This window comes from Cynoglossus semilaevis, chromosome 4, assembly GCF_000523025.1.
Source record: "Cynoglossus semilaevis isolate Cse_v1.0 chromosome 4, Cse_v1.0, whole genome shotgun sequence".
NCBI lineage: Eukaryota > Metazoa > Chordata > Actinopteri > Pleuronectiformes > Cynoglossidae > Cynoglossus > Cynoglossus semilaevis.
In genome coordinates this window covers 4,721,005-4,745,216 of record NC_024310.1, presented here as the reverse complement: position 1 = coordinate 4,745,216, position 24,212 = coordinate 4,721,005, and the positions used below count along the sequence as shown (strand labels likewise).

Sequence of the window (24,212 nt, the reverse complement as noted above, 5' to 3'; positions counted from 1 at the left end):
TGTGACATTTTAGTTTGGGTATGGGATTTTTCTAATGTAAAATATAAAGCTAAAAATTACATCTGCTGTATAATAATCTAATGGCCTTCTTTGCAGTGGACAATAGCTAAGTACGCCCCACGCTTTAATGGATTCCAGCAGCAGGACTCCCAAGAGCTGCTGGCCTTTCTGCTAGATGGTCTGCACGAAGACCTGAACCGAGTCCATGAAAAACCCTATGTGGAGCTGAAGGACAGTGATGGTCGGCCTGACTGGGAAGTAGCATCTGAGGTCAGTCACTCAAACAAATACATTGAATATGGTAAATTAAAATGTAGAATTTTTAGAGACATACAGTATAGAATTCTGAATATTGTCTCATGGGTCTAGCTAGCTGTAAATTTCCTGGAATTGTGACTTATGATTTGAGATTATGTTAAGAAACACTCAGCAGTTTCAGTACTGACGGCAGCAGGTTTTGCAGATGTTTGTGTTCTATAAAAGCCCTTCTTGATGGTGTCAGCTTAATGTCCGTACCCCACTTTGATTGAAGAACCTTAACTTCCAGGCTTCTCTGAAACATTTACTGGTGTCCACTGACAAAGTCAGCGTCGAGGAGATCAAAAAGGAATCAATAATCACTCAGTGCATCCTTTGAGACCTGCTTTAAAACTTGTAACATAGCTGTATTTGCTGAAGTTTGTCCAAAGAAAAAGATTAAAACTATGAGTATTGTATGTGATTCCATGTACTTACTTTCTGTTTGTCTATGAGTGTAGGCCTGGGAGAACCACCTGCGCAGAAACCGTTCTATTGTGGTGGATCTGTTCCACGGTCAACTCAAGTCCCAGGTGAAATGTAAGACGTGCGGCCACATCAGTGCTCGTTTTGACCCTTTCAACTTCCTCTCACTGCCGCTGCCCATGGACAGCTCAATGCATCTGGAGATCACTGGTAAGACCTAGGGACCGAGAGGAAAAACCAACTGCTATAATGTGGTTAAAGTTACTAAATGCTTATGTGCTTGCAGTCATTAAGCTGGACGGCTCCACACCAGTGCGGTACGGCCTGAGGCTGAATATGGATGAGAAATACACAGGACTGAAGAAACAGCTGAGCGAGCTGTGTGGTCTGAAGCCAGAGCAGATCCTTCTGGCTGAGGTCCACAACTCCAACATTAAGGTACTGTGAACTAGTGAGAGGGAGGAATCTGAACTCCCTACATCATTGTTGTAATTTCAAAATACAAAAAGACCAATTCTTTCTTACCCCCACCACATCAAATGACCCATGTATCCATCTGAGTTTATTTAGGTTTATTTTTTATTCAGGTTATTTTTAGAAAAGTGTCTCCAATCATAGTATTCAGTTAAGATTATTTGTTCACATACAAATGTACCCAAATATAAAGGTGTATTATTTTTTTGCCTGTAGAACACAGATTCGTCTGTGACCAGCGTTTAGCTCGTTACAGTGCACACATTGTGAGACAGTGTTAGACTGTAGGAGAATAACAGCGCCACCCTCAGGCAGTGAGGGAAGACGACACTTTAGTCCACAATACAAATAAAAATAATGGATTAAAAAACAAGTAAGGCTATGTTTTGTTTTTTTTATCCCTCTTGTAGTCACTTCCTTTGTGCCTACATCACATTTGGTACATTCAAATTGCTCCGAGCTCTTCTCACCTATTCATAACCAAATTAAAATACTATTCTTGGTCTCTGCTAAAAATACTGTTGTTTATTTGCATACTCACATACAAACAAAAACTGTAGGAAACAATTTGGGAAGATCATGTGGGGAAAATAAATTAAATCATGTGATTCAAAGGCAAGTTAGCAAGAGGACTTTCCTTTTTTTGTTTTTTAGTCTCAATAGTGGTGTGGTTAAAGAGAAGAAAACTGCACATATTTTTACTTTTTAAAAATGACTTCTTTTAAACCAGATTTCACAGATTTCATTTTCACCAGATTTTCATTTTTCCTAGTACAGCCTGTTGATGCTGCAGGCTGATGTGCTGTCTTTTTTGTGTGTGCAGAACTTCCCCCAGGACAACCAGAAGGTGCGTCTGTCTGTTAATGGCTTTCTGTGTGCTTTTGAGATCCCAGTGCCTGGTTCACCGACATCACTCAGCTCACCCACACTTACAGGTAAGATCAGCTATTGGTTTACTCATTTACTCATACTAGGGCTAAATCAATTAAAGTAAGTACTGTCCACCTACTCATCACTGCTGTAATACAGTAGTTGTTGATGCATGTTAAAAGTTTGACTAATCCATATATATCTGTACACTTTAAAAAGGCGTTCCTTTTTTTCTCTTTCTCTTTATTTTAGAAGACACAACACCAATAGCCAATGGTTCAGTTCCTAATGGTTACCTGGTCAACAAATCCAGCCTGATTCCTAACGGTGGACCCAGCACCATGGTAGATAGTAGCTCAGAGACATCCGTCAACAGCGGTGTTGCTAATGGACACATAACACCCGTGCAGGAAAGTCCCTTTATTGGATACATCATCGCCATGCACAGGAAAATGGTAAGAATGTCAATGTTATTTTGTTACTTACTTTCCAATCCTCTCTATCACCAGGCATTTGTTTAGACTGATTTCATGTATATACATACTGTGTGTATTTTTTAGATGCGCACGGAGCTCTACTTCTTGTCATCTCAGAAGAACCGGCCCAGTCTGTTTGGAATGCCTCTCATAGTCCCCTGCACCGTTCACACCAGTAAGAAAGACCTGTACGACGCCGTCTGGATACAGGTGTCCAGGTTGGCCAGTCCACTGCCCCCACAGGAGGCCAGCAACCACGCACAGGACTGGTACGCCACAACATGCTAGACAAAAATACAGTTTTAACTTTATTTGCATAATGGATATATATATATATATAAAACTAAATTTTCTCTCTCTTCCTCTCATTCTTTAACCTTTACTCCTCACCTGCAGCGACGACAGCATGGGCTACCAGTATCCTTTCACTTTACGGGTTGTGAGTAAAGACGGCAACTCATGTGCCTGGTGTCCCTGGTACAGGTGAGGCCTTTTTTATGTTTTATATGCTTTATATGCTTGGTTTCCCAAATCTCTCTGAGTATGAGTGATGCAGCTGAATCTGTCCTTACCTTTGTGTCTGCAGGTTCTGTCGAGGTTGTACCATAGACTGTACAGACGACAGGGCCTTGGTTGAGAACGCCTACATAGCTGTGGACTGGGACCCTACTGCCCTGCACCTACGTTACCAGACGTCCCAGGAGAGGGTGAGTCGTCAAAGAGCCCAACCAGATGACCATAATTATACAGTAGTCTCTATCTTTTTTTTATATCTTTGTGTCTTAATGTACTTGTTTTTACTCTTGGTGTTTTTACCTGAATTGACGGGTCAGCCGAACAATATTAAAATTATTGAGCATAACACATTTTAAATGTGTGTATGTAATAGTGTAATATTGTACAATGTCTAACTAATGAGAGAAGCACTTGTTGTGTATTCCAACTGTAATCATGTCAGTGTGCCAGATGGTTGGTAAACAACAGTAGTTTTCCTTCAGAGTGTCTTCACATTATTCAGTGCAACTTTATACCGTCATGTGTCTGCAGATCATAGAGGAGCACTGCAGTGTGGAGCAGTCGCGTCGAGCCCAGGCTGAGCCCATCAGCTTGGACAGCTGTCTGAGGGCCTTCACCAGTGAGGAGGAGCTGGGAGAGGACGAGCTCTACTACTGCTCCAAGTGCAAGACTCATCGGCTCGCTACAAAGAAGCTGGACCTCTGGAGGCTGCCACCCATTCTGGTCAGAGATTGAATTAGATCCAGTCTGGCTCATGTTTTTCCACTACTTCCTCTAATTGTTATTCTGTTAAATGACAGGGTGGCTGTAATTGGAATTTATTACAATTAACCATGATTAATTAAGATTACTCTACATTCCTAAATATGATAAAAAAAAGTTTTTGTCATTCTGTTGTTGAAACAGGCAATGAGAATAATACAGTAATATAAATCAGTTTACAGTCCATTGAAATCCATTTGACAATTGTGTCAGTCAGTCAGTGTTGGTGTTAGTGTTGTCCATAATATTTTTAGTAGACACTAACACTCACTTTGTGTTTTTTTTAATCATTTTTACCAGATTGTTCACCTGAAACGCTTCCAGTTTGTTAATGGTCGTTGGATTAAATCCCAGAAGATTGTCAAGTTTCCACGGGAGAGTTTTGATCCCAGCGCCTTCCTGGCTCCGAGAGACCTGGAGCAGCGCTGCCTCCACTCCCGCAGCCAGAGTGAGGACCTGCTGAGGGTTGGCGAAGACAACCTCTCATCTATATCTGCTCCTGCTGGTTTCTGCAATCTTCCCAAAGGTAATATTTTTTTTTCATTATCGATGTGAACTCTGGTAGAAATAACCTGAGCATCTTATAATTCAGCTTTTGTCTTTCCTCAGCCTCTCCTGCCTCCAGTAGGAAGTCGGCACCTTCGTTGAGTAGAAGCAGCAGCCCCTCTGGAAGTCCGAAGAGTAGCGGTGGAGGGCGAAGGCCAGGTCGACTACGCCTGCCCCAGCTGAGCAGCAGACACCGTCTCTCTAACAGCAAAGAGAATCTGGATGCAGGTGCAAACTCTGAGGCTGAGCCCCGGGAGGGTGCAGCACAGGCAGACACAGAAGCAGTTGTTTCTGCAGCAGGGGGCAGTGCTGCATCAGGAGAGGCAAACGTACCAGAGCCGGTGGGCAGCAGTGAAGTGTTGAGCAGCACTAGCGAGGTGGTTCTGGTGAACGGTGACAGCAACGGGCTGAGCTCAGGCTGCAGCACTGAGAGCTGCATGGAACCCGACAACATGCTGCTGCAGCACAGGGACAACACGTGTCCTGACGCCATCTACAACCTCTATGCAATATCGGTGGGTTACTGTCATGCAGTCATACAGAATACAGCCATAGAGCAGACCCCTTGGCACTGTTGTGAACTCATCTGAAGAAATGGTGTGATTTATCTCCTCAGTGCCATTCAGGAATCATGGGAGGAGGCCACTATGTGACATATGCCAAAAACCCTAATGACAAGTGGTACTGTTACAATGACAGCAGCTGTAAGGTAAGATGATAGCGGAGTGAGGGGTAGCTGAAATCATATGTTAGAATAGGGTGTTCCTGGTGAACGGTTTTGAACTCAGTTTACCAGGAACACCCTATTTGGGAGTCACTGTTTTACAGATGCAAAGGTAAAATGTTCAAACAGAATTATTCTTTTCTTCAGGAAGTGCACTCTGAGGAGGTGGACAGCGACTCTGCCTACATCCTGTTCTACGAACAGCAGGGTGTAAACTACTCCCAGTTCCTGCCAAAGATCGACGGCAAGAAGATGGCTGACACCAGTAGCATGGACGAAGACTTTGAGTCTGACTATAAGAAATACTGTGTTCTCCAGTGATGGCCCAGTGGTCTTCCATCAGCCAGAACTGCTCCTGCTCTCTGCTGCCTCCTGTTGCTCAGAGCAGGAGACAGCAGCACAGACCTACCAGTCTGAAGCACAGAGTGACGTCAGACTGTGATTCTCTGAGTTAAGCGATGCGCCGCAGCACTTTCTACACTTGACCGTGAACATGGATTTGTGCAAATGTTTGCCAAGATGAGAACGTAGCCCTGGTGATAGCACTTTGCTCAACCCTTCCTCTCCTCCTCCTCCTCGTCCTCTCCGTGTTAACAAGCATTGCCACCATATACATGTAACAAATACACCCTAATGCATCTCTAAAAGTATTCCACTGTGGCCAAGTCATGAAGTGATTGTCATTGTGCTTAAATCACAAATCACAAGTGATGTCAAAAATGAAAAGCGCTAGCATCAATCGAGCCTAGAAATTTAGTATACAGCGAAGGGAAATTGAACTTTTTATTGATAAAGTTAGGCAAAATCTTTAAATTTATGCTGTAACGATGTCATATCTGATGCCAAATGTCCTGTCACCTTCTATTGTCAATTGATGGTGTCACTAAAAAAAATCCACGTTGTTTGCTACCTCATCGCCTTCTGCACCCGTCAGTCAACCCTCCCCTTAATCCCAGTGACAGTATTAACGATACATACATGCCTCACGCTCCTCTCTGTTTTAACATGTGCTGTAACTGGTACACAACATTTCAGAAAGCCCGATATTTCAAGTCAAAATCAACAGGCACAGAAATTAAGGTTTGATTCTGAAGCTGCCAAACAGTCGTGATGATTTGTGCAATGTTGGATCTGTAACTTCTCTGAAGAGCTAATTTCACCATAAGTAAACTATTAATAGTCTTCTATTCAGATGCCATGAGTTCAGAAAAAACTGAATGTACTTTTTTTCTTTTTTTTTCTTTACTGTCATTGCATTGTTTTTATGAAATGTTTTAAAGCAGGGATCAGGAGCTGGTCTGTTCAGGCCCATCTTTCCCCTTCTGTTATTTAAGGTTCTTGATTCTCTCAGCTTCTTCCCTTCTTCCTGTTTGCTACAACAGATTTTTCACATTTTTTTATAAGGATCATGTTTGCAATTTAGCACTGGGACATCTAGTCTCCTAAATTACAACAAACGTCCTACTATTCTACTGTTGTCGTTACTATAATGCTAACGAATGATCCAATCAAATTCCAACCTTTAAACACAGAATGTGACACCGAAAAGACAAATACCATTAGCAATTTCTGCCCCAAAGCTTCTGGTTTTGGACATTTTTACCCACAATCCACTTCATCTACTTGTGGTCTTTAAAGTACTTTTATTAGCCTTGAGCCTAGTGTGACATCAGGAACAGCAGAAAGAGCTGTTGTTGTAATTCAATAACGGTTCATAAAACTTCACAACTGTAACAAATGCATTAATGGAGAACTCGACGATATGAAACCTAACTGTTCCGTGTAGAAATGAATTTGAATTATAACTCCACCAAGACTGAAAAGAAAAGTTTTGCTCATCAGTGGTTTTAACATTTCAACCGTGTTTGACAAATGTCCCAAACCCCACCAAGAACTCTTATCGTCTGTGTGCTAGCTTCAAACACTGTCACCTGAATAAGAGTTCTCGCTTGAGATAAGCGAGATAAGAAGTGAAGTTAGACACATTTCACATTTTGGTTCCTGTCAGCCGACTTCGGCCTTTGGCCTCTAAATTACTGTTAAATTGTCTGTGTTCTAGTGTTAAGAAACAAATGTGGTTTTATTACATACTATAATGTATTTATATTATAAATGACTACAGAGAAATTACAATTTGGAAAGATTCAAAATTCCAAAAATTAAATTAAAATTTTAAGCAACAATTAGGATTAATTAACATTGACATTTTGTATCAATTTAAAAATATTGCAAGATGCCAGCTTAAAATTAATGTTAACATTATCCCTGCAAAATACTTTGTGTTTAATTTTAAATTAATTATACCCTCAGTATTTGTTGCTATTTAATTTAATTTTTTTGTATTTGGGTCTAACTATGTAACAATTAAGTCATGAATTCTGTGAATTGTCCCACCCCACCTGTTCCTTTGAACGCAAATGTAACTTGATATCAGCTTCAAGGTAAACTGTCTGTTCACTCACTGTCCTACAATGTGTCACTTGGAAAACAGTCAAATGTTTCATGTTCTATGGTAAAAATGCATTTGCTAAAAAAATTTTTTTTATTGGTAATTGTAAGAGAGCAATCAGGAAAATCACAGACACATTTCAGCCCATGATTGTGTTTGCATTAGCCTACAGGCTTGACTTGATTTTTTTTTGTTTGTTTGTTTGCTCATTTTCTTTGGAGATAATGATAACCAAAGGCTTTTTGAATCAGTTTGATTACATGCAGCATGTGTCTGGAGTGTATCTGTAATCGCTGAGCTTCATAATTTGAATTATTTCTCTTTACTTCTCTTTTCCTGTTTGTGCTAAACCTAAAACCTATGTTTGACGTAAACCCTGCCACTGATATTAAATAAAATTCTTCCAGACGACTGCTGAGGTCGGTCTGACGCGAACAAAGCCGAGCTCTGCTGCGAGGAGCGAGGCAAGTGTGGAGCAGAGCATCTCCCGATCACTGTGACTCCCCGTCACCCCTCCCCACCCGCACTCCCCTGTCTTTTCTTTTTAAAAGACACAGCAGACAAATCTCTGTGTTCAGACCCTTTTTCAGCTGCTGTGCCGATGAGGCGGCGGCGGCGGCGTCACTACAGAGACAGAAGGCTCTGCCAGTGACAGAAACAGTGTTCTCCTCTGGGGAGTGTGTTTGCCGAACAAATGAAAATTTGTCGTACTGTATTTGCACAGAGCTGGAGACGATGTCTTATTGTCCATTTTCCATGTTTGTCATCATGTTGCTCAAAGGGAACATTTTTAAAGAGAATTTGTCCAAAGCTGCAATAGCTATCCATTTTTATTTTAATTTTTTTTTGCTTTTTATCCATGAATTACAACATGTGATGCTAAGCTAACAACATTAGCACAAATGCAAGTTTAAAGGTAATAGTTCTAATCACAATTAGATTTTTCTTGTCAACAAAACAGAGATGAAAATATAAGACTAAGGTTGATCCCGTGAAACCTCCAGCTTGTATTTAAACCCTTCTTTTTCTTCCATCTTTCCTCCTGTCACCCCCTCCCCAACCACCCTCCCACTACGACAACACAAGACTGTTTCAGCATCACAGTCAGTGCAAACAACTACTGAGCTGTCTCCCATTGTCTCTCTTTTATTTTAATTTAAGCTTATTTTCTGTTGAATCTGAAGCAGATGTGTTAATTTAAAGAGCTTTTTTTTTAAGTGTTAGTTTGAGAAGAAAGTGACATTGCACTGACATTAAAAAAAACTTGTACATAAAATCTGTTTTGTAAATAAGCCAATGAAAAAGTATGTATTTGAATATGGACTGTACAAAATGCTGTACTTGTAGTTGTATATGGAGTGATACTGTTGATCTGTAACAAAATATCCAACCAACAAATTAAACTCTGCAGAGGAAACAACGACTTCCGAAATCAGAGGTTTGATTTGTATTCTGGGTATAAAGAAAAAAAAACTTTGTAAAGTTGTACATAATTCTGATTTCAAACACACTTATTAACACAAGTTTCTGTCCAAAGGTCGAATTATCCACTGCTGTTCTTGTTAAAACTAATGATTTTTTTTTTTTTAACCCTGAGCTTCTTAGGTCCTGAGTCTTGTAAATACCAAACACTACCTGGGTGGATGGATGGATCCTTCTCCTTCTACTGTGGAACCAACTATCACTGTGGGTCCTGTAGGTAGACGCCCTTTCTACACTAAAGTCACACTTTGACTGATTGTTTCCATGTATGAGGTTGGTGTCCACTCTTCTCTTCCACTGTTTTTATTCACAGATTCTTGTTATTTCCTAACTGAGGACCTGATCCTGACCTTTTAATAATATTTATTTCCACTCTTAATAATGTTTATTTCCCTGTTGTATTCATGGTTTCAACCCAAAAGTGGGGCAGTGGTGGCTTGGTGGTTAAGGAAGTTTTCAGGTTCGAGTCTAGGTCCTCTGAGCATGGCACCATCCCCACACACTGCTCCCCCTGCTCACTGTGGTGATGGGTTAAAAACGGAGGTCACATTTCGTTATGTGTGCAGTGGTGTGCTGTGTCAAGATGACAAGTAGTTCACTTTCACTTTCTTTCACTTTCATTAATATTATCTTGACTAAAAGGTGATTGATGAATGAGCATGTTCACACATACTTCTGAAAGTACTAGTACAACTGGTTCTAATGAACAGATCACACTCTGAGTCTGAATCGATATTTTTATTTTTAATCTCCACCGCTGTCATTATACTTGCTTTCATACCATGTATTGATATCCAACATTAATAGTCTATAATACTGTATAGTTGTCATACCAATAATAATAGGAAGTACCTAGGACAGTAATAGCAGTCGTTATTAGTAGAATTCATGACGTATTGACATTTGTCTGTAGTTTAAAGCACTGTTGTCATGGAGTGACCTTGTGGTGTCGATGCAGCTGCTCTACAGATGGGGGGGGGGGGGGGGGGGGGGGGAAACCACACCTTGTTCAAATGAAACCTAACAACTCGCATATCTCAGCCCTCCAGCTCAGAAAAGTGTTTTTCTATCCATCTGTTTATTATGAATTGAAATATTGATGCTAAAAAATCTAGAAAGGTTTCTCTGCAGAGCCACTAGTTTTCAAAATTGAAACGCATCACTCAGACTTTCAGGATTGAACCGTGAAAGTCTTCTCAAAATTAAATTCCTGAAATTAAATAAAAGCATATGTAGTAAAAATAATTGGATTATTTAAATAATTTTTTTGTTTGTTTTTAAAGTTGGATCTGCATGCATGTCAAACCACCTGCTGCTCGTCTTCATTTCCTCTGCTTGTTTTGTGGTCGACCTTGGCTTTTGTCTCAGGTTTGAACTCACGAGACAAGAAACACACACACACACACACACACACACACACACACACACTGCATTCACTCAACTCTTTCACGTCGTTTTCAGTCGACTGGTGGACGAACTTGTGACCAGGCAGCAGAAATAGGTGAGATCATTTGGATATTCCACTAAGATTTATTGTAAATGTGTCTGATGCGTTTCTCTCGGCCCATTTTATTATCCTTTTTCTTTTTTGTTTCTTTAGCAGAGAGAAGCGGCGTCCAACATGTTGTATTCTAACAGCGCCACTCCTGTGAATTGCTCTCAGTCTTTCCCTCCAGACCACACATGTAAGACACTGCTCCCAGGTTCACCTACACTTTGTTCAGTATCTGTGAAGTTATTTGTTCTGTTGGTTTCCCTAGGTTCCACTTGGGCCATACTGGTCTACATCCTGGTTGGAACTTTCTGCTTTATCATCCTTCAGTGCACAGTGGTCGGGATGCTGTGTCTAAAAAAGTAAGTGAGGCTGAAACAGTTTCAACTGGATTCTGTTTTGCAACCTAACATTTTTAAAAAATATTTCATTCAGTATATTTCAGTGCCGTCAAATGATTAAAGAGCATTTTTAATCTGTTTAATCCACAGGTTAGCTGTGTATCAATCATGATAAATCAATGTTTCTTAATGTTACATAAAAATGTATTTTCTGTTGATGGAACAGAGACAAATATCAGCAGGTAGATGTCTGTGTTTCACATCCATTTTTAATTCTTAATCAAAATGATGGCATTATTAATGTAGAAAAATGTTTAGAAAAAAAATATGCAAAGGTATATGTACCTCAAAACTTGTCCTTGTAGAGTTTGGGAGTTTAAGTCGTTACTTAGTATCTCGACACTGGCTGGTGGAACACAACTCAAGAGTTACAGTCAAGACTTCAGTGAAGCAGTTGTCCAACCACATTGATCAGTTAGCAGTCCCCCGAAATGTTGATTTACCTTGATTAATCAGGATAAATAGTGATTAATCATAGCTAATCTGTGATTGTTCAGATTAGGCTCTTTAATTGTTTGATACGCCCAAAAAAATAGGAGGGCAGGAAAAAACCTTTTTATAATGATAATAATACCTTTTTTTAATATAATATTCTTACCTTCAACCAAGAATCAAAGCATTTCTAACAGAATTAAATCAATTATTGTTACAACAATAACATATAACACAGTTACGTTTTTATTCTTCCCTATTAAAAAAACAAAACAAAAACTTGATGTTTTTTCCAGATATCGTTCAATGGCTTCTACTATTCGGGAGTTGCGAGCCACCAGGTTTATGCCCTCACGTCTGCCCCAGACAGAAGCTCCCATCATTCCTGCGAGGCCAGTACAAGCAGATGAAGTGGAGACGGTGGACGAGGAATTTCCTACAACCACCACTCCTCTCCAGCAGAGGAGCACAGTTAGGATTCCATCAAAGAAACTGTGGAAAAGCCTCCATCAGGTGTGAGAACAAAACTGACCCGACAACAGCCTCTAATGTTGTCATATTTATGATCATCGTTTAGATAAAGTTTGACAATCTGTTGGAGGTGTAGACACTGCAGGGTAGTCTGTATTTGCAGGGCTGTGAAGTCATCTGTCTAAACCCTGGAAATGTGTCATGGTTTGCATTACAAGCCCACACAATCAAATGTCATCTCAGGTTCTCAAAAAGACAATTCTACTTCCTGTCATAAAAGAGACCACAGAAAGAGACAAAGTATTTCCCCCTCTGCTTCATACACTTCTGTAACAGTAATGTCACATTATGTTAATGCAAACCAGGTTGTTAAATCGTTCTTTGTGTGACAGTCGGTCCAGTGCTCTCACAGTGTTCTCACCATCTTAGATCCAAAGATCTAAGATGGCGAGAGCACTGGTGGATCTTAAAAGATAGATTCACCTTTGGTGTAAAGAGGAAGATATTTTAATCTTGAGATATTGTAAGGCACTCGAGTGTTCACACCAAAAGAAAAAAAAAAACTTAAAATCCCTGTATTGTGGCGCTTTATCATTTTTGGGTTATTGCCTTTTTGGCTTGTCACACCTCTAGCTGATCCGGGGTCAAAAGTGGCATTTGTGAAAATTATTTGTCTGCTCATTTCTTGACCCAGTTTGAGTGATACCTCAGAGTCAAAAAACAAGCCACAAGTCTCACCCCTTGGCTAACTTTAGGCCCGTGCCTTTTCTGTTTTGTTTTTTCCAGCGATGCCGCTTTAAAAGTTCAATTTCTTTGTTTTTCCCTCATGGGGCATTCACACCAAAAGTGATAGTTGCGGATTGAGCAGCAGTTCCACATATACAGTCAATGTAAATGATGCAACAGCACATGAATAAATGTCAGTGGAGCTTCGAATGAGAAGCGGATGAAACGAAAGAGCATACGAGGCGACGTGAAGTTCATATTTCTAAGTGTTGCGTAATCTCTCCCAGAGTCCTCGATTTACAAAGTCAGACCTGAACCTGCTGCAGCTGATCAAAGCGGGGAAGGAGGGCATCTTCTACCAGGCCAGGATGAGCAGAGGGACGTGTAAAGGCCACAACATGTTCACCTGCAAAATCAGCAAAGATGGTCAGAAACATGCATTTCCCTGACCTGCTGTGGAGCTTTGTCAAACTGCTGCATCTGTTTCATCTATAGAATCTCAGTGGATGTTTGTGAGTTACTGTGTGTAATTTTTTTTTTTTGTCTTGAAGGCGTCCGTCTAAAGCATGTAGAATTGGAGATTTCTATTATGAGGAAACTGGTGCATCACAAGAACATCCTGCAGCTCCTGGACTGGAGCACAGTAGAAGGTGAGAGTCAAACACAGTACCTCACACTGACGGCTCCAAAAATAACTGAGAATACGAATACGCTCAAGTGTGTGTTTGTTTTGCCAGAGCCTTACATTCTGATCATGGAGTATGTGAGCTGCGGCACTCTGAGGACCTTCCTGCAGACCAACAGAACTAACCTGAGTGCAAGCTCTGAACTGCAGAGTCTCCTCACCATCGCCTCCTACCAAATCGCTCTGGCCATGCAGTACCTACGCTCCAAAATGGTGAAGAGACAGAAACAACAGATGCTGGTGAAATTCTAAAATTATTCAGAGTAGGAGCTCAGCCATCTTGTCTTTCTTCTTCTCCTTCTGTCTCAGATTGTTCACAGTGACTTGGCTCTGAGGAACATCATGGTCAGTAAGTTTCCCTGGGAGGTGAAAGTGGCAGAGTTTGGTCTGGCTCGGGACTTATCACGTTTGACCAGTCGTCACAGCAATCGCTGGAGAAACCCACGGGTAGGTGAAGTGTGGGGTGTTTCTAGACACCCTGGGGGCCCAGGGCAAGAGGGATGCACTGCTGTAGGTCTGTGAACCTCTGCCTTAACAGGAAACAAACTTTAAGCAGACCAACACAGACGGGGTCGTTACCACCAGATGTAGGTTACTCATAATATCCTTCCAAAACTGTCGCTTTACTTTCTATGTCGTATTATTGTTTTCACCTCAGTCATTTGTTTTTCTCATGAATTGAGCAATGACTAAAAACTTTAAAGTCAACATTGAGCCACATGGTCTGTTATTCTCCAGCTGGGGATCAATAAAGTAAATCTATCTATAATCCACATGATTATTTATGTTTGTTTTCCCCCTCTGTGTGTAAGTCCTGTCTGACACCAGGTCACTCTTCTTCTGTTGTGTTTATCGTGTACAGCAGCAAGTGCCACTGCGCTGGTATCCACCGGAATACTTCAAGAACAACTACTACAGCTTTAAAGGAGACGTGTGGGCGTTTGGCATCGTGCTGTGGGAGATGCAGACGTTTGGTGAGTTTTCAACTCATGTGTTTACACCAGGGGTCACCAACGTTGTGCCCGGGGGCACCTGGTAGCCCCCATGGACTACCTATGGTGCCCGCGGGGCATGTTCTAAAAATAAAACTCAACTACTGTGCTTTTTGAATCAGTTACACTTTCGATGATTTCAAATGGGTTTATTTTTGAGCAATATATATATACAGTAGTGTTGTCCTACAGTTTTGAATGTATACTTCTGTGGTACTAGATTCATTTCTAATGTTCATCTAATTACTACAAACTACTGTATTACCAGGCATGTTACCGTACCCAAACCTGGAGACCTCGGAGGCAGTGGTGTACCACATCTGCATCGGTCACAGAAACACCAACCCTGACGGCTGCAGACCTGAGATGTGAGTCTCCACCTGTTCACCACATGATCTACATAAGGTGGTGTGAAACTTTATTGGTATGTGTGAATCCCACAGACTTCACGTCATGAAGAACTGTTGGATGGAGCCTTACACTATGAGACCCTCATTCGCTGACATTGTGAGCATGTTGGAGAATATCATAGAGAATGATTCGGTAAGCAGCTGCTGAATGACTGTGTCGGGTTCCTGTGAAGTTTCACTTACTGTATGCGTCATAAAATGGACTGACAACCTTTAATGAAGACTCACTGTAGGTTTAGGAGACAACTGAGAGTGAGGTCCTTGGAATGAAGGCAGCTCACAAATGTTTATTTTTTATTTATTCTTATTAACACTAAAAAGGGGGTCATTTGTAATAATTTCCACTCTGATTTGAACACCTGAAATTAATCTTAAATCCAAACTAAACTTATAGATTAATAGCATGTTGTAATGTTTCTGTTTGAATTTAAGTTTTTTTAGAGCACACATTTTTTGTTGAATTGACTAAAAATAAAACGTCAATATCTTTTTCTACAGGACTATGTGGACGTTGAAAGTCCAGAGTTGCTGGTGACAGATGAAGATGAGTCTCACAAAGCTACATTCCTGCAAGCATCCAGCATCTGTGTGGGTTCAACAAATGCCATCTGAATGAATATGGACCCTGTACTTTATGTTGAAGGTACAATTTACCAGAATTTTAATGTGGGTCTTTAAACAGAGCATTTAGCTGTATTCCCCCTTCCAGCAGAGGGTGCTGTGAATGCAGTTTAAATCAGGGGTTCTGAGTTAATGCTTTGGTAAAAGACAAATATTTTATTTAAAATATTTGCATTGCAAATAGGAGGGGCTTACTTTAATATAATTCTATTATATATTTATTCATTTTTTGTATATATATTCTTGATATGTGAATAGTTCAACTTTTCTGTCTTAATTTAAATTAAAACTAATAATTTCATATAAACCTTTATTTTCACAGGCCTTTGTTTAAAATGCTTATAATCCTTGTGTCATAAAATGTTTTACCTTTTAGATTTGAAATTATTAAATGGACGACTGCCCTTCACCTTTTCACACCCATTTCCTCTTCATGTTGCATTGCACTTGTACTTGTATTTTTACGTTTAACAATTTAATGACTCACTCTAATCAGTTTATTTTTAACTACTGTTCGGTGTCTCTAACAAGAACTCCAGCTGTGGCTGACAATCAGACCTCCTCCTCCCATTTGGTCGAGTGACCCACTGGAGTGACACAAATTAATTGCGAGCTTCACAAACTTTATTTGAACAAAGCATAAATTGAAAAACTCTGTTTACAGAAAAGTACAGCTGCACTGTACAATCTTTTACCAGAAAAAAATGAAAAAATTTCACAAACTTTTTAAAGCCAAGACATGTTTTACAATAGAAAACTCCCAAACTGCAAAACATGACAAAGATGTCACACAGCATATATACGTAATGAAATATATTGCATTTTACTTTCAGAAAAGACACGCTCAAATATCTTCTTCAAAAAACTATTCAGTCTTTTAGTTTTTATAAGCATCTGCTACAGAAAAAAAAAATCACATAATTGAAGTGGAATCACTGATTTAGATTGATTGTTAAGCATGGAATGTTTAATTAATGCAGTCTACTGCGACTGTGTGGGTGATGATGTTTGTCTACACCATCACAGACGACAGTGAGATGTCACCTTCAATCTCCAGGGTCTGAATGTTTCTGAGAGGGGTGACCCGGTAACGGTAGGTGTGAGTCTGCACCCCGTTCACCAGAATCTTGAAGTTGTGATTGTCACAGTGGATAGTCAACTGTAAACACAAAAGACAATTTTAATGTCATATTTGACAATATATAGTTGCACTACGATGTAAAATACAGGTGTCAGACTTAATTTGTAATTTCGTCCTAATTCTAATCTACTCCAGAATACATACATTAACAAAAACCACTGATCTCCTGTGACCGGACGTGGTCCATTATCATTGGTGATCAAGCAGTTGTTGAACCAATGAGCTGTTGGTACATGCGCAGCCCTGTGGTGTGAGTGTGCAGACTCACCATGAAAGGCTGCCCCCGGTGGAAGGGCATCCCTCCAGTACGCTCCTCACTGCCCCAGTTCGATCCCTGCTTGGTGTTCCTCACCACAGTGTTCTCATCAAACCGAGGGTTGTAATGCAGAGCAACCCCAGAACTATAGCTGAGATTCAATAAGAACCTGAAAGAATAGCAAGATGGCACTAATCGTGTGACCGATGAAATACTGAGGTTTGTTAAATTTAGGCTTTCTATTTTAACCGGTGCAGCTTTTTGGTTTATTCTAGTAATGCTATTCAGTAAATCCATGCGTCAAGATAAGGGTGAATTTAAATAAGGAATGGACTGCATTTGATCTCAATATTCAGAAGAAGAAGAAGAAGTTTTTCCTCCTTATTTCAGAAAAAGTCCCTGCCATGGAATAAACTGAACTTTATTTATCTCACTATGCTTTTTCAGTTCCCCATAGAAAGAGAAATCTGCCTCAGAGAACACGCTGAGTCACACCTCTGCTGTAACTGAGGGACAGATGTCCAGAAATTTGCAATGAATGATGACAGGTTCAGAAAAAATGGGACAGATGTCCAGAAATTTGCAATGATATCCTCCAGGACTGACAGTCAAGGCAACACAGGTTCAGAACTCTGGTTCATACTCTTGACCCTAGCTGGTTACTTGACTTCATTTTATCTGTGTTGTTTCTTTGGTATTCTAAAGAGAAACGAGAAACCGAAATCTATTTTCTTACTACTAACTGTAGTAGTAGAAACTGCTAATCAGTTTCAGCAGCAGCTGGTCATGGAGTCGCACCTGTTAGCATTGGGGTGCACATTTCCATGGATCGTGATAGTCTTGCCAGGTTTGAGTCCACCATTGATGGAAGTTTTGTACGGAACGGCCTTCACAAAATGGGAATAAAACATGGAATGTTAGTTATAAACAATCCAAACACCCGTCCAATGGGATCCTGTGTCCCTCCTATTGATTTATATGATCAATTATTTGTGCCAGATTCATATGCACAGACTGTACTTGATACTTACAAACATTGAAGAAGGAAAGCCTGGCTGAGCCGGAATGACAGGCTGATGGGGGAACACTGGGCAAGAGGGGAAAGTAGGTTGAGTAAAATTAGGAAAAGAATATCCAGGCTGAGCAGGGAATCCAGGCTGTGCAGGGAATCCAGGCTGTGCAGGGAATCCAGGCTGAGCAGGAAACCCATGTCCTGGAAACTGTTCAAGAAGAAAAGCACTCTTATAGCAATTCTTTGATTTTGAAACCAAAAAAAAAATCATTCCAGCAGCTACCTCACCATTGGGTTTTGAAAGGAAATAGAGGTGATTTCGACATCTCCTACTACAGCGATGGTGTCCACTCTATTAAATGGAATACGATGCCTGTAGTCCATAAAGTGGCAGCCGTTAATAATCACCTGGAATGACCAAACACATCAAGATGATTCTTTTACATCAGTTTGTCAAACAGAGCTGACGAATTGAAAAAATTGAAGTCCATGGTTTTATTCAAAGTTGGCAAATTTTTACTACACATTAGAGCCCGGTCAACATATATAGGATAGATGCAGTGATTTAACAAAATAATGACGTAATGATGATAGTGAAAATAATTTGAATAAATTATTTTAAACTTCCAACAACTGTGGCTCAACAGACCTGGTAACAACTCTGGGTGACTGTGATGAGGAGGGTGAAGGTCATGTCAGACTGTAACACAGAGTTGTCCTTCCTCTCTTCGACGCCCCAGTTGCCATGCTGGAAGGTGTTGGTGACCACACATGAGAAAAAGCTGTACCGCGGGTTAAAATGAAAAGCAACGTCGGCATTGGTCCCGGAGCCACACTGTAAATTCACATGGAACCTGGTAAAAATATATATAATGAAAAAGATTAGAAACCAAATAATTTGAACAACATAAATACATAGTTTCGTATTAAAAAGTGGCTCCTAAAGGTTATTCTAACATAAAAAGTAAATGTTGAAATGACAGTTCGTGAGAGCTCCTCATCTCTCCGTCTCCATCCATAATTTTTTTCACATTACCTTTGCAGTGAAGGGTAATACAGTGAAGTAAGTGAAGACGCAGAGGTTTGTATAGTTTCAGAATTAGGCCTGAATGTCATGAGCTATTTATTTCTTATTACTTAGGATTTTAAGGTCAACATACATGTCAAGGACATTTTAAGGACAGTAGTGCAATATTTTTTAGCAGAATGAGAACTGTTTGATTGCCTTTCTGTAGGAAAGCGTTGCAATTAAAGGCGAGGCAGCCTCACCTGTCAGCGAAAGAAGGGACTCGACCACTGATGTTGATCGCAGTCCCATTCTGTAGACCACCGTGTATAGATCCAGTGAAGGGGATTTTCTACAAACACAAAATGACACATGAACACCCAGGGCTTCACCCACTGATCAGCATTTTATTTAGTGAAACAGTATAACATTGACCACAACAGTTGTGTGACGGTGTGTGTGTAAAGATTGTTTGTTTGTATTGGAGCAACAACTAGTGGTTGGACAGTGGAATTGTTGGTTAAGTTAACACATTTGAAACGACTTTTAATAACTTATGTCAGGACATAAGTTTTGGTAATGTCAAGTAGCCGAGCTCTAGTGGTTCCTAATGCTTTTATGCAAAGTCTTTCTGTTACAGTGTTAAGTGAAGTACCCCCCACCCCCCACCGCACCCTTAGGGCCGTTAATGTCCAACATTTTTTTCCATCTTCCACCGAACGATTTTATTTTAAACCTACTTATTTATTTTAAAAAACTGCGATTCTTGTTAAATAAATAATTAAGTAACGAATCTGCAGTGTGCGGTGAAAAAAATGACGTTAAAGATATCTTTAACTGAGCTCGCCTCGACTACCCCGCCCCTGAACGCCCACGACCAGAAACCCCTACTGTGAGTCAAACAAGTTCATTAAAAACTTCCGTGTTTTTATAAATTTTGTTGATTTATCCATTTAAATCTTTTTCGTTTCATTTATTTAGTTATTTCGTGATTATATTACTGCAGTATCAATGTGTAAATTTCTAATTTATCTCTTCTTCACTTTCCGAATTTATAACACGAATTTATAATCAAATATAGGTCGAATAACTAATGAAGACGACGGTCCTATTGTTTTCGATTATATTTGTCTTTCAATGTCCCGTTGTTAGGGCGAAACAGCTTGGAGCTTGACAGGACCTGCCATCTACGAAATACAACGGTCTTCACAGTCTACAAAAAACATTCTTACTACATTAATATACATCGTACATGTTTCTGTACCGTTTCACTCACCGGGTTATAAAACGGAATCTGAGGAGATGCCATGTTGATTGAAGTTAAAATTCCGCAGAAACGTAAGTTACGAAACTTGCAGTAAAAACTGCACCTTCCAGCAAATAGAGGAGTTTTTTCTGTTAACTTTCGATTTCTCTGCCGGAGGAGGGACCTCACTCGGTACTCGGTACTCGGTCCGTCACTTTTAACGCTAAAATTCTTTTGAACTTTCTACTCTATTGAACCACTTCACTGATCAAATATTACGTAGGAGGGACAAGAATCACAATTAGTTCCTCTTTCTATAATTTCGACAGCTGCATTCTGATGCGGGTAAATGCAGGGACGTCTCTAGCTGTTTTCGAGCAGCTAATACGATGGTCCATTTTGTTACAAATCTCGATTTAAGATCCCTCTTAATCCTTCAGACCAATTCCAAACACTCATTTTAATTCAAAACATCAGTAAAGACAAGTTAACTATTATATTATACTATTATATATCATGTTCTATTTCTTAGGTATAAAATATTTATTTAAACTGATTCACATCCTACATTTCTCAGTCCTGTCTGCTTCACTGTACTTTGTAGTAACTCGAAGTACACGTCTGTTAGTGAGAGATTGAGGTCTAATCTTCGACAAACATCTCCTATTTAACCGTATCCGGTTTTTCATACCCACAGATAAAACAACCACATATCTGTTTATGTTTCAGTCAAAGTCTGTTTTTTTAACCCCTAAGAATTAAACGGTGGGTCTTAATATATACGCCACCATCATCTGCATCATGGATGACATTAGTATCTTCCTCTTCTTTCTTCCCCATCTTGTATACTACAGTACAATTTCGATCCTGTGTATTTTTAATAGTGCATTTGGGCTTCCCGTCCTCACTTCACACATTTTCATTGTTTTTGGTCGACAAATACCGTAGATTACTTCCTTTTCTTAGAGTCAGTAGAGTCAGTAAATCTATTGCCATAATATAATATCTAAAAGAAGTTCAGTTATATCCTGGAACTGTTCAGAGCAATTACGCCTAGGATAAAGTATTTACAGCCTTTGGTGCAATGGTAGAAAAGTCACCATCGGTAAAATTAATTATTAACTAAATACCTTGGTCTGACTTCACTGCAGTGCTGGAAAAAAATGTATGCAAATGCACACAGTTTGAAAGTTTTTGTTAATTAGTTAATTAAGTCCAAGTATTTTTTTCTTCTTAGAACATGTTTAATTTTATTTCTTCAACATAAAAAATATAATTTAATGAAAACCTATTGATAAATAATTTAATTTAAAAAAATGTAGTCTTAATAACTTTTCTGTATATAATAGATACGTTTTTACAGGAATGTTGAGATGTAAGTATAGATTCCTGGTAAGTGAGGTAAATGAAGGTTTTTACAAGATGTCAATGAATGACTGGCTTGGCAGTAGGTCATGGAGCAAGTAGCACAGATTAGATAGAACTCTGACTCAGTGTTGCATGTGTTTGTAGTCAGCAGAAAAACGGTCAGTTTTCTGAGGCACAGGACACAGAGTCTGAATCTGCTGCAGAGTTTTTCATGTAGAAAAAGGCAGTTTTTCCTCCACACTGTTGCAAAAACTCTTGCTCAATGTGTGATTTACTGTAATCCGTACATCCAGTTCATTGAGGCTAAATTTGTTTTACAAATACAAGTGACTTCTATATTAAAAATCAAGAAAGCAGTACTAGCATTCAAATGTGTTTGCTATGGTGTGCCATACAGGAGGAAGTAGACATATGTCAGAAATGAATATCAAAAGTCAAAAGTCAAATGATGGCTTGGCACGAGCCTCATGATTGTGTCTCCTAATGCCGCAGAACTTCTCGTTCAACTTCCTCTATCTGATTCTCAGGGGATAGTACAGTGTTTCACAATTTAAACTCACAAACATTAAACTCCTTAAAACTGAGACAACGTCACAGCCAGAAACACAGGCATAAAGTTAAAGATTTTTTTTTATACAAGTGCACGCATCACAGCCTGCTGAAGACTGAAATACATGCTCTCCAGTATTTTTATTACATATTTTTGAAGCAGGTGTAAATTGCCAATCTACCATATGTAAATCTACATGGTAGAAGAGCTCAGGTGGTAACACCTCTGGTGATGGTGCAGACCAGGGTTCACATCCCTTGTCTCTTAAGATGATTGTTCCTACTTTGTAACAATGGCATTTGTCTTCTAAAGACCATGGACTAGTTTTATCCACCAGTAAAAGTTCCTTACAGCCCATTGTCCATGGCAGAACAGCCCCAGGGATTAACCATCTGTTTGTGGTGTATGGATCCTGGGTTCAAATCCCTGGTAAAATCGTATAAACCAAATACTTCACTGATTACTGCTGCCGTTTTTTTTCATTGTAGTGTTTCCCCTACCAGCACTAGTAAATCCCGATCTACAAAGTAGGAGCGGTGGTCTAGAGTCTGGCAGTGGTGGCTTAGTGGTTGAGGAAGTGGACTTGGGTCCAGAAGGTTTTAGGTTCAAGTCCACCAGCTGCCAAGTTAACAATGAGGTACTCTGAGTATGGCATTGACCCCACACACTGCTCCCTGGGTGCGTAAAGCTGCCCACTCTTCACTTTGGTGATGGGTTAAAAACAGAGGTCACATTTGGTTGTGTGTGCAGTAGTGAGTCACAATGACAAGCAGTTCACTTTCCTTCCTTTAGTTCTAGTCTACGTTAGGCTCCGACCATGTGTGTTCTGGTGATACTGATGGTGTGACTGCACTGACCTGACCTGTACATGCTGTATGTGGTACACAGAAGCAACTCATTGACATGTTTTTCAAAATCAATTTTAATGTCAGACCAAAGTATCAACAAATCCTGTACAAAAATCTCCGTATGCCTTGCACAAAAAAACACCAATCAACTGTCAACAGTTTACAGTGTCTGTGATTTGTACAAAAACGTGAAGGAAGTACCAGTTTTCAAAGAAACTTGTACCCACATGAGCACTGTACTTTAAATACAACATCCATCACTTTATATACATACAGTTTGTGCATGGTTCATGGAGCGACTGGGCTTTCCTGTTTGTGAAGTCTATGAAGTGTGTGTGTGTGTGTGTTTTATATCCTTTTTCCTGAATGAGTCAGTGGAGACAGAGACCCGTAGCAGCATTGTAAACTCTACTTTTAAAAAAAGCTTTAATTTGAAATAATTGTTGTTGAGAGGATTTGTGAGACCTGAACTGAAGACTGTAGGTTTTTATTGACATTAGGGATGTACCAGGGTCAGTCAGAATGATTTAAGACATATGTTATGACTTCAAATCAAATGACCTAACAAAATAACATCTTAGTTTCTTTGTCTAGTATTGTGTTTTGCTACATTTTATTATTATTTTTTTATTGCTACAGTTTACTTTTGATGTGGTATGGTTTTTTTAAAATATTCTAGCATCTGAATCTCAAAGCTATTGAATATCCATACTGTTTCGTTACTATGTCCAGTGTTTTCATTGGCTCCAAAATAATTCACCCACACACACAACAGTTCCAGCATCCCTGCTTCATATGACTCCGAACTGTTGAGAGATCTGATCCGTCACACACACACACACACATCATGTTGGTAGATTCTGTCATATAATTAGACATCGTCTTGACCTGATATAGAGTAAAAGTCTGACTCTCGAAGAGCTCCTCTGGCGCTTAGCTGCTCTCAGTTGTACATGTAGGAACAGTGTGCATGCAGACCCTTATGGCAGTGATCTCTGAGACAGTGGTGATGGTCCCACGACCTTCGACAGCAGAGAAACACAGCAGAGGCGGAAACCAGGAGCCGTGGAAAACAAGCAAACACCCCCGACAAAAAGGAGCAGAGGCAGAGAGGGAGGAGAAGGAGTGGAAATCCGAGTGAAACCATGAAGATACAGGTGGAGGAGTCGAAACCCAGAAGACAGGGAACACCAGAGGAGAGAAGAAGAGAGAAGTAATACTTAGCAAGACAATGGAGAAAGGAAGTGAGCACTGGCCAGTGATTATTTTGTCACACTAAATTCACAAAAATCTACGTTGTTTTCCAAAAATAAAAAAAATGAAGTCACATTTAAGATGTTTTGCATTCGTTGGTACTCAGCAGGACAAGATAAAATCTGTTACATTTCTTTAAAAAAATTGTATTTACATCATTTGCATGTGATTGATTCTTTCAGCTCTAACCCTAATTCTCTCTCCCTCCTGTCAGTGTTGCTGCTGTTGGCTGCTTCACCATGGACCAAGACTGTCTATGATACGTACTCATTAGTCTTC

At 39.9% G+C, this 24,212-nt stretch overlaps 3 protein-coding genes across 10 annotated transcripts in view; 2 read left to right on the top strand and 1 right to left on the bottom strand.

Moving 5' to 3' along the window:
* The window catches only part of usp32 (ubiquitin specific peptidase 32), a 33,999-nt gene extending 25,036 nt beyond the window's left edge, over nucleotides 1–8,963 (top strand). For 6 of the 7 annotated variants that reach the window (XM_008308674.3, XM_008308675.3, XM_008308673.3 and 3 more), the window contains exons 22-34: nucleotides 97–270; nucleotides 759–933; nucleotides 1,010–1,161; nucleotides 2,021–2,132; nucleotides 2,320–2,522; nucleotides 2,628–2,812; nucleotides 2,940–3,026; nucleotides 3,130–3,250; nucleotides 3,591–3,782; nucleotides 4,122–4,347; nucleotides 4,431–4,882; nucleotides 4,984–5,076; nucleotides 5,239–8,963. In XM_008308674.3, coding sequence (XP_008306896.1) covers nucleotides 97–270; nucleotides 759–933; nucleotides 1,010–1,161; nucleotides 2,021–2,132; nucleotides 2,320–2,522; nucleotides 2,628–2,812; nucleotides 2,940–3,026; nucleotides 3,130–3,250; nucleotides 3,591–3,782; nucleotides 4,122–4,347; nucleotides 4,431–4,882; nucleotides 4,984–5,076; nucleotides 5,239–5,412 — 2,346 coding nt within the window. In that variant the 3' untranslated portion in view covers nucleotides 5,413–8,963. The remainder of the gene's footprint in view (nucleotides 1–96; nucleotides 271–758; nucleotides 934–1,009; nucleotides 1,162–2,020; nucleotides 2,133–2,319; nucleotides 2,523–2,627; nucleotides 2,813–2,939; nucleotides 3,027–3,129; nucleotides 3,251–3,590; nucleotides 3,783–4,121; nucleotides 4,348–4,430; nucleotides 4,883–4,983; nucleotides 5,077–5,238) is intronic. The other variant, XM_017032013.2, reaches the window with a different exon arrangement.
* A 1,090-nt stretch (nucleotides 8,964–10,053) lies between these two features.
* LOC103377746 (tyrosine kinase receptor Cad96Ca) lies at nucleotides 10,054–16,108 on the top strand. Of its 2 annotated transcripts, none has more exons than XM_025054791.1 (12): nucleotides 10,054–10,523; nucleotides 10,623–10,707; nucleotides 10,783–10,876; nucleotides 11,644–11,860; nucleotides 12,832–12,970; nucleotides 13,096–13,194; nucleotides 13,282–13,442; nucleotides 13,539–13,676; nucleotides 14,095–14,203; nucleotides 14,490–14,589; nucleotides 14,665–14,764; nucleotides 15,130–16,108. In XM_025054791.1, the coding sequence occupies exons 2-12, from the start codon at nucleotides 10,644–10,646 to the stop codon at nucleotides 15,241–15,243; spliced, it is 1,335 nt and encodes a 444-aa protein (XP_024910559.1). In that variant the 5' UTR covers nucleotides 10,054–10,523; nucleotides 10,623–10,643; the 3' UTR covers nucleotides 15,244–16,108. The 2 variants fall into 2 exon arrangements, with proteins under 2 accessions (XP_024910559.1, XP_008306889.2); XM_008308667.3 differs by having other exon boundaries at nucleotides 10,057–10,523; nucleotides 14,092–14,203.
* LOC103377745 (galectin-9-like) lies at nucleotides 15,859–20,114 on the bottom strand. The gene is made up of 8 exons (XM_008308666.3): nucleotides 19,944–20,114; nucleotides 18,931–19,019; nucleotides 18,311–18,515; nucleotides 17,950–18,069; nucleotides 17,681–17,869; nucleotides 17,448–17,536; nucleotides 16,662–16,818; nucleotides 15,859–16,411 (listed from the first exon to the last, which is right to left on the bottom strand). The coding sequence occupies exons 1-8, from the start codon at nucleotides 19,974–19,976 to the stop codon at nucleotides 16,265–16,267; spliced, it is 1,029 nt and encodes a 342-aa protein (XP_008306888.1). The 5' UTR covers nucleotides 19,977–20,114; the 3' UTR covers nucleotides 15,859–16,264.
* Between the last annotated feature and the right edge of the window lie 4,098 nt (nucleotides 20,115–24,212).

Excerpts from the sequence above, each read along its gene's own strand:
- LOC103377746 (XM_008308667.3), top strand. The coding sequence starts at position 10,644 with ATGTTGTATTCTAACAGCGCCACTCCTGTGAATTGCTCTCAGTCTTTC. Across the intron at positions 10,877-11,643 it reads GGGATGCTGTGTCTAAAAAA|ATATCGTTCAATGGCTTCTA; the intron begins GTAAGTGAGGCT and ends TGTTTTTTCCAG. Across the intron at positions 13,195-13,281 it reads GGACTGGAGCACAGTAGAAG|AGCCTTACATTCTGATCATG; the intron begins GTGAGAGTCAAA and ends TTGTTTTGCCAG.
- LOC103377745 (XM_008308666.3), bottom strand. The coding sequence starts at position 19,976 with ATGGCATCTCCTCAGATTCCGTTTTATAACCCG. Across the intron at positions 18,516-18,930 it reads GTCCCTTCTTTCGCTGACAG|GTTCCATGTGAATTTACAGT; the intron begins GTGAGGCTGCCT and ends TATTTTTACCAG. Across the intron at positions 16,412-16,661 it reads ACCGGGGGCAGCCTTTCATG|TTGACTATCCACTGTGACAA; the intron begins GTGAGTCTGCAC and ends TTGTGTTTACAG.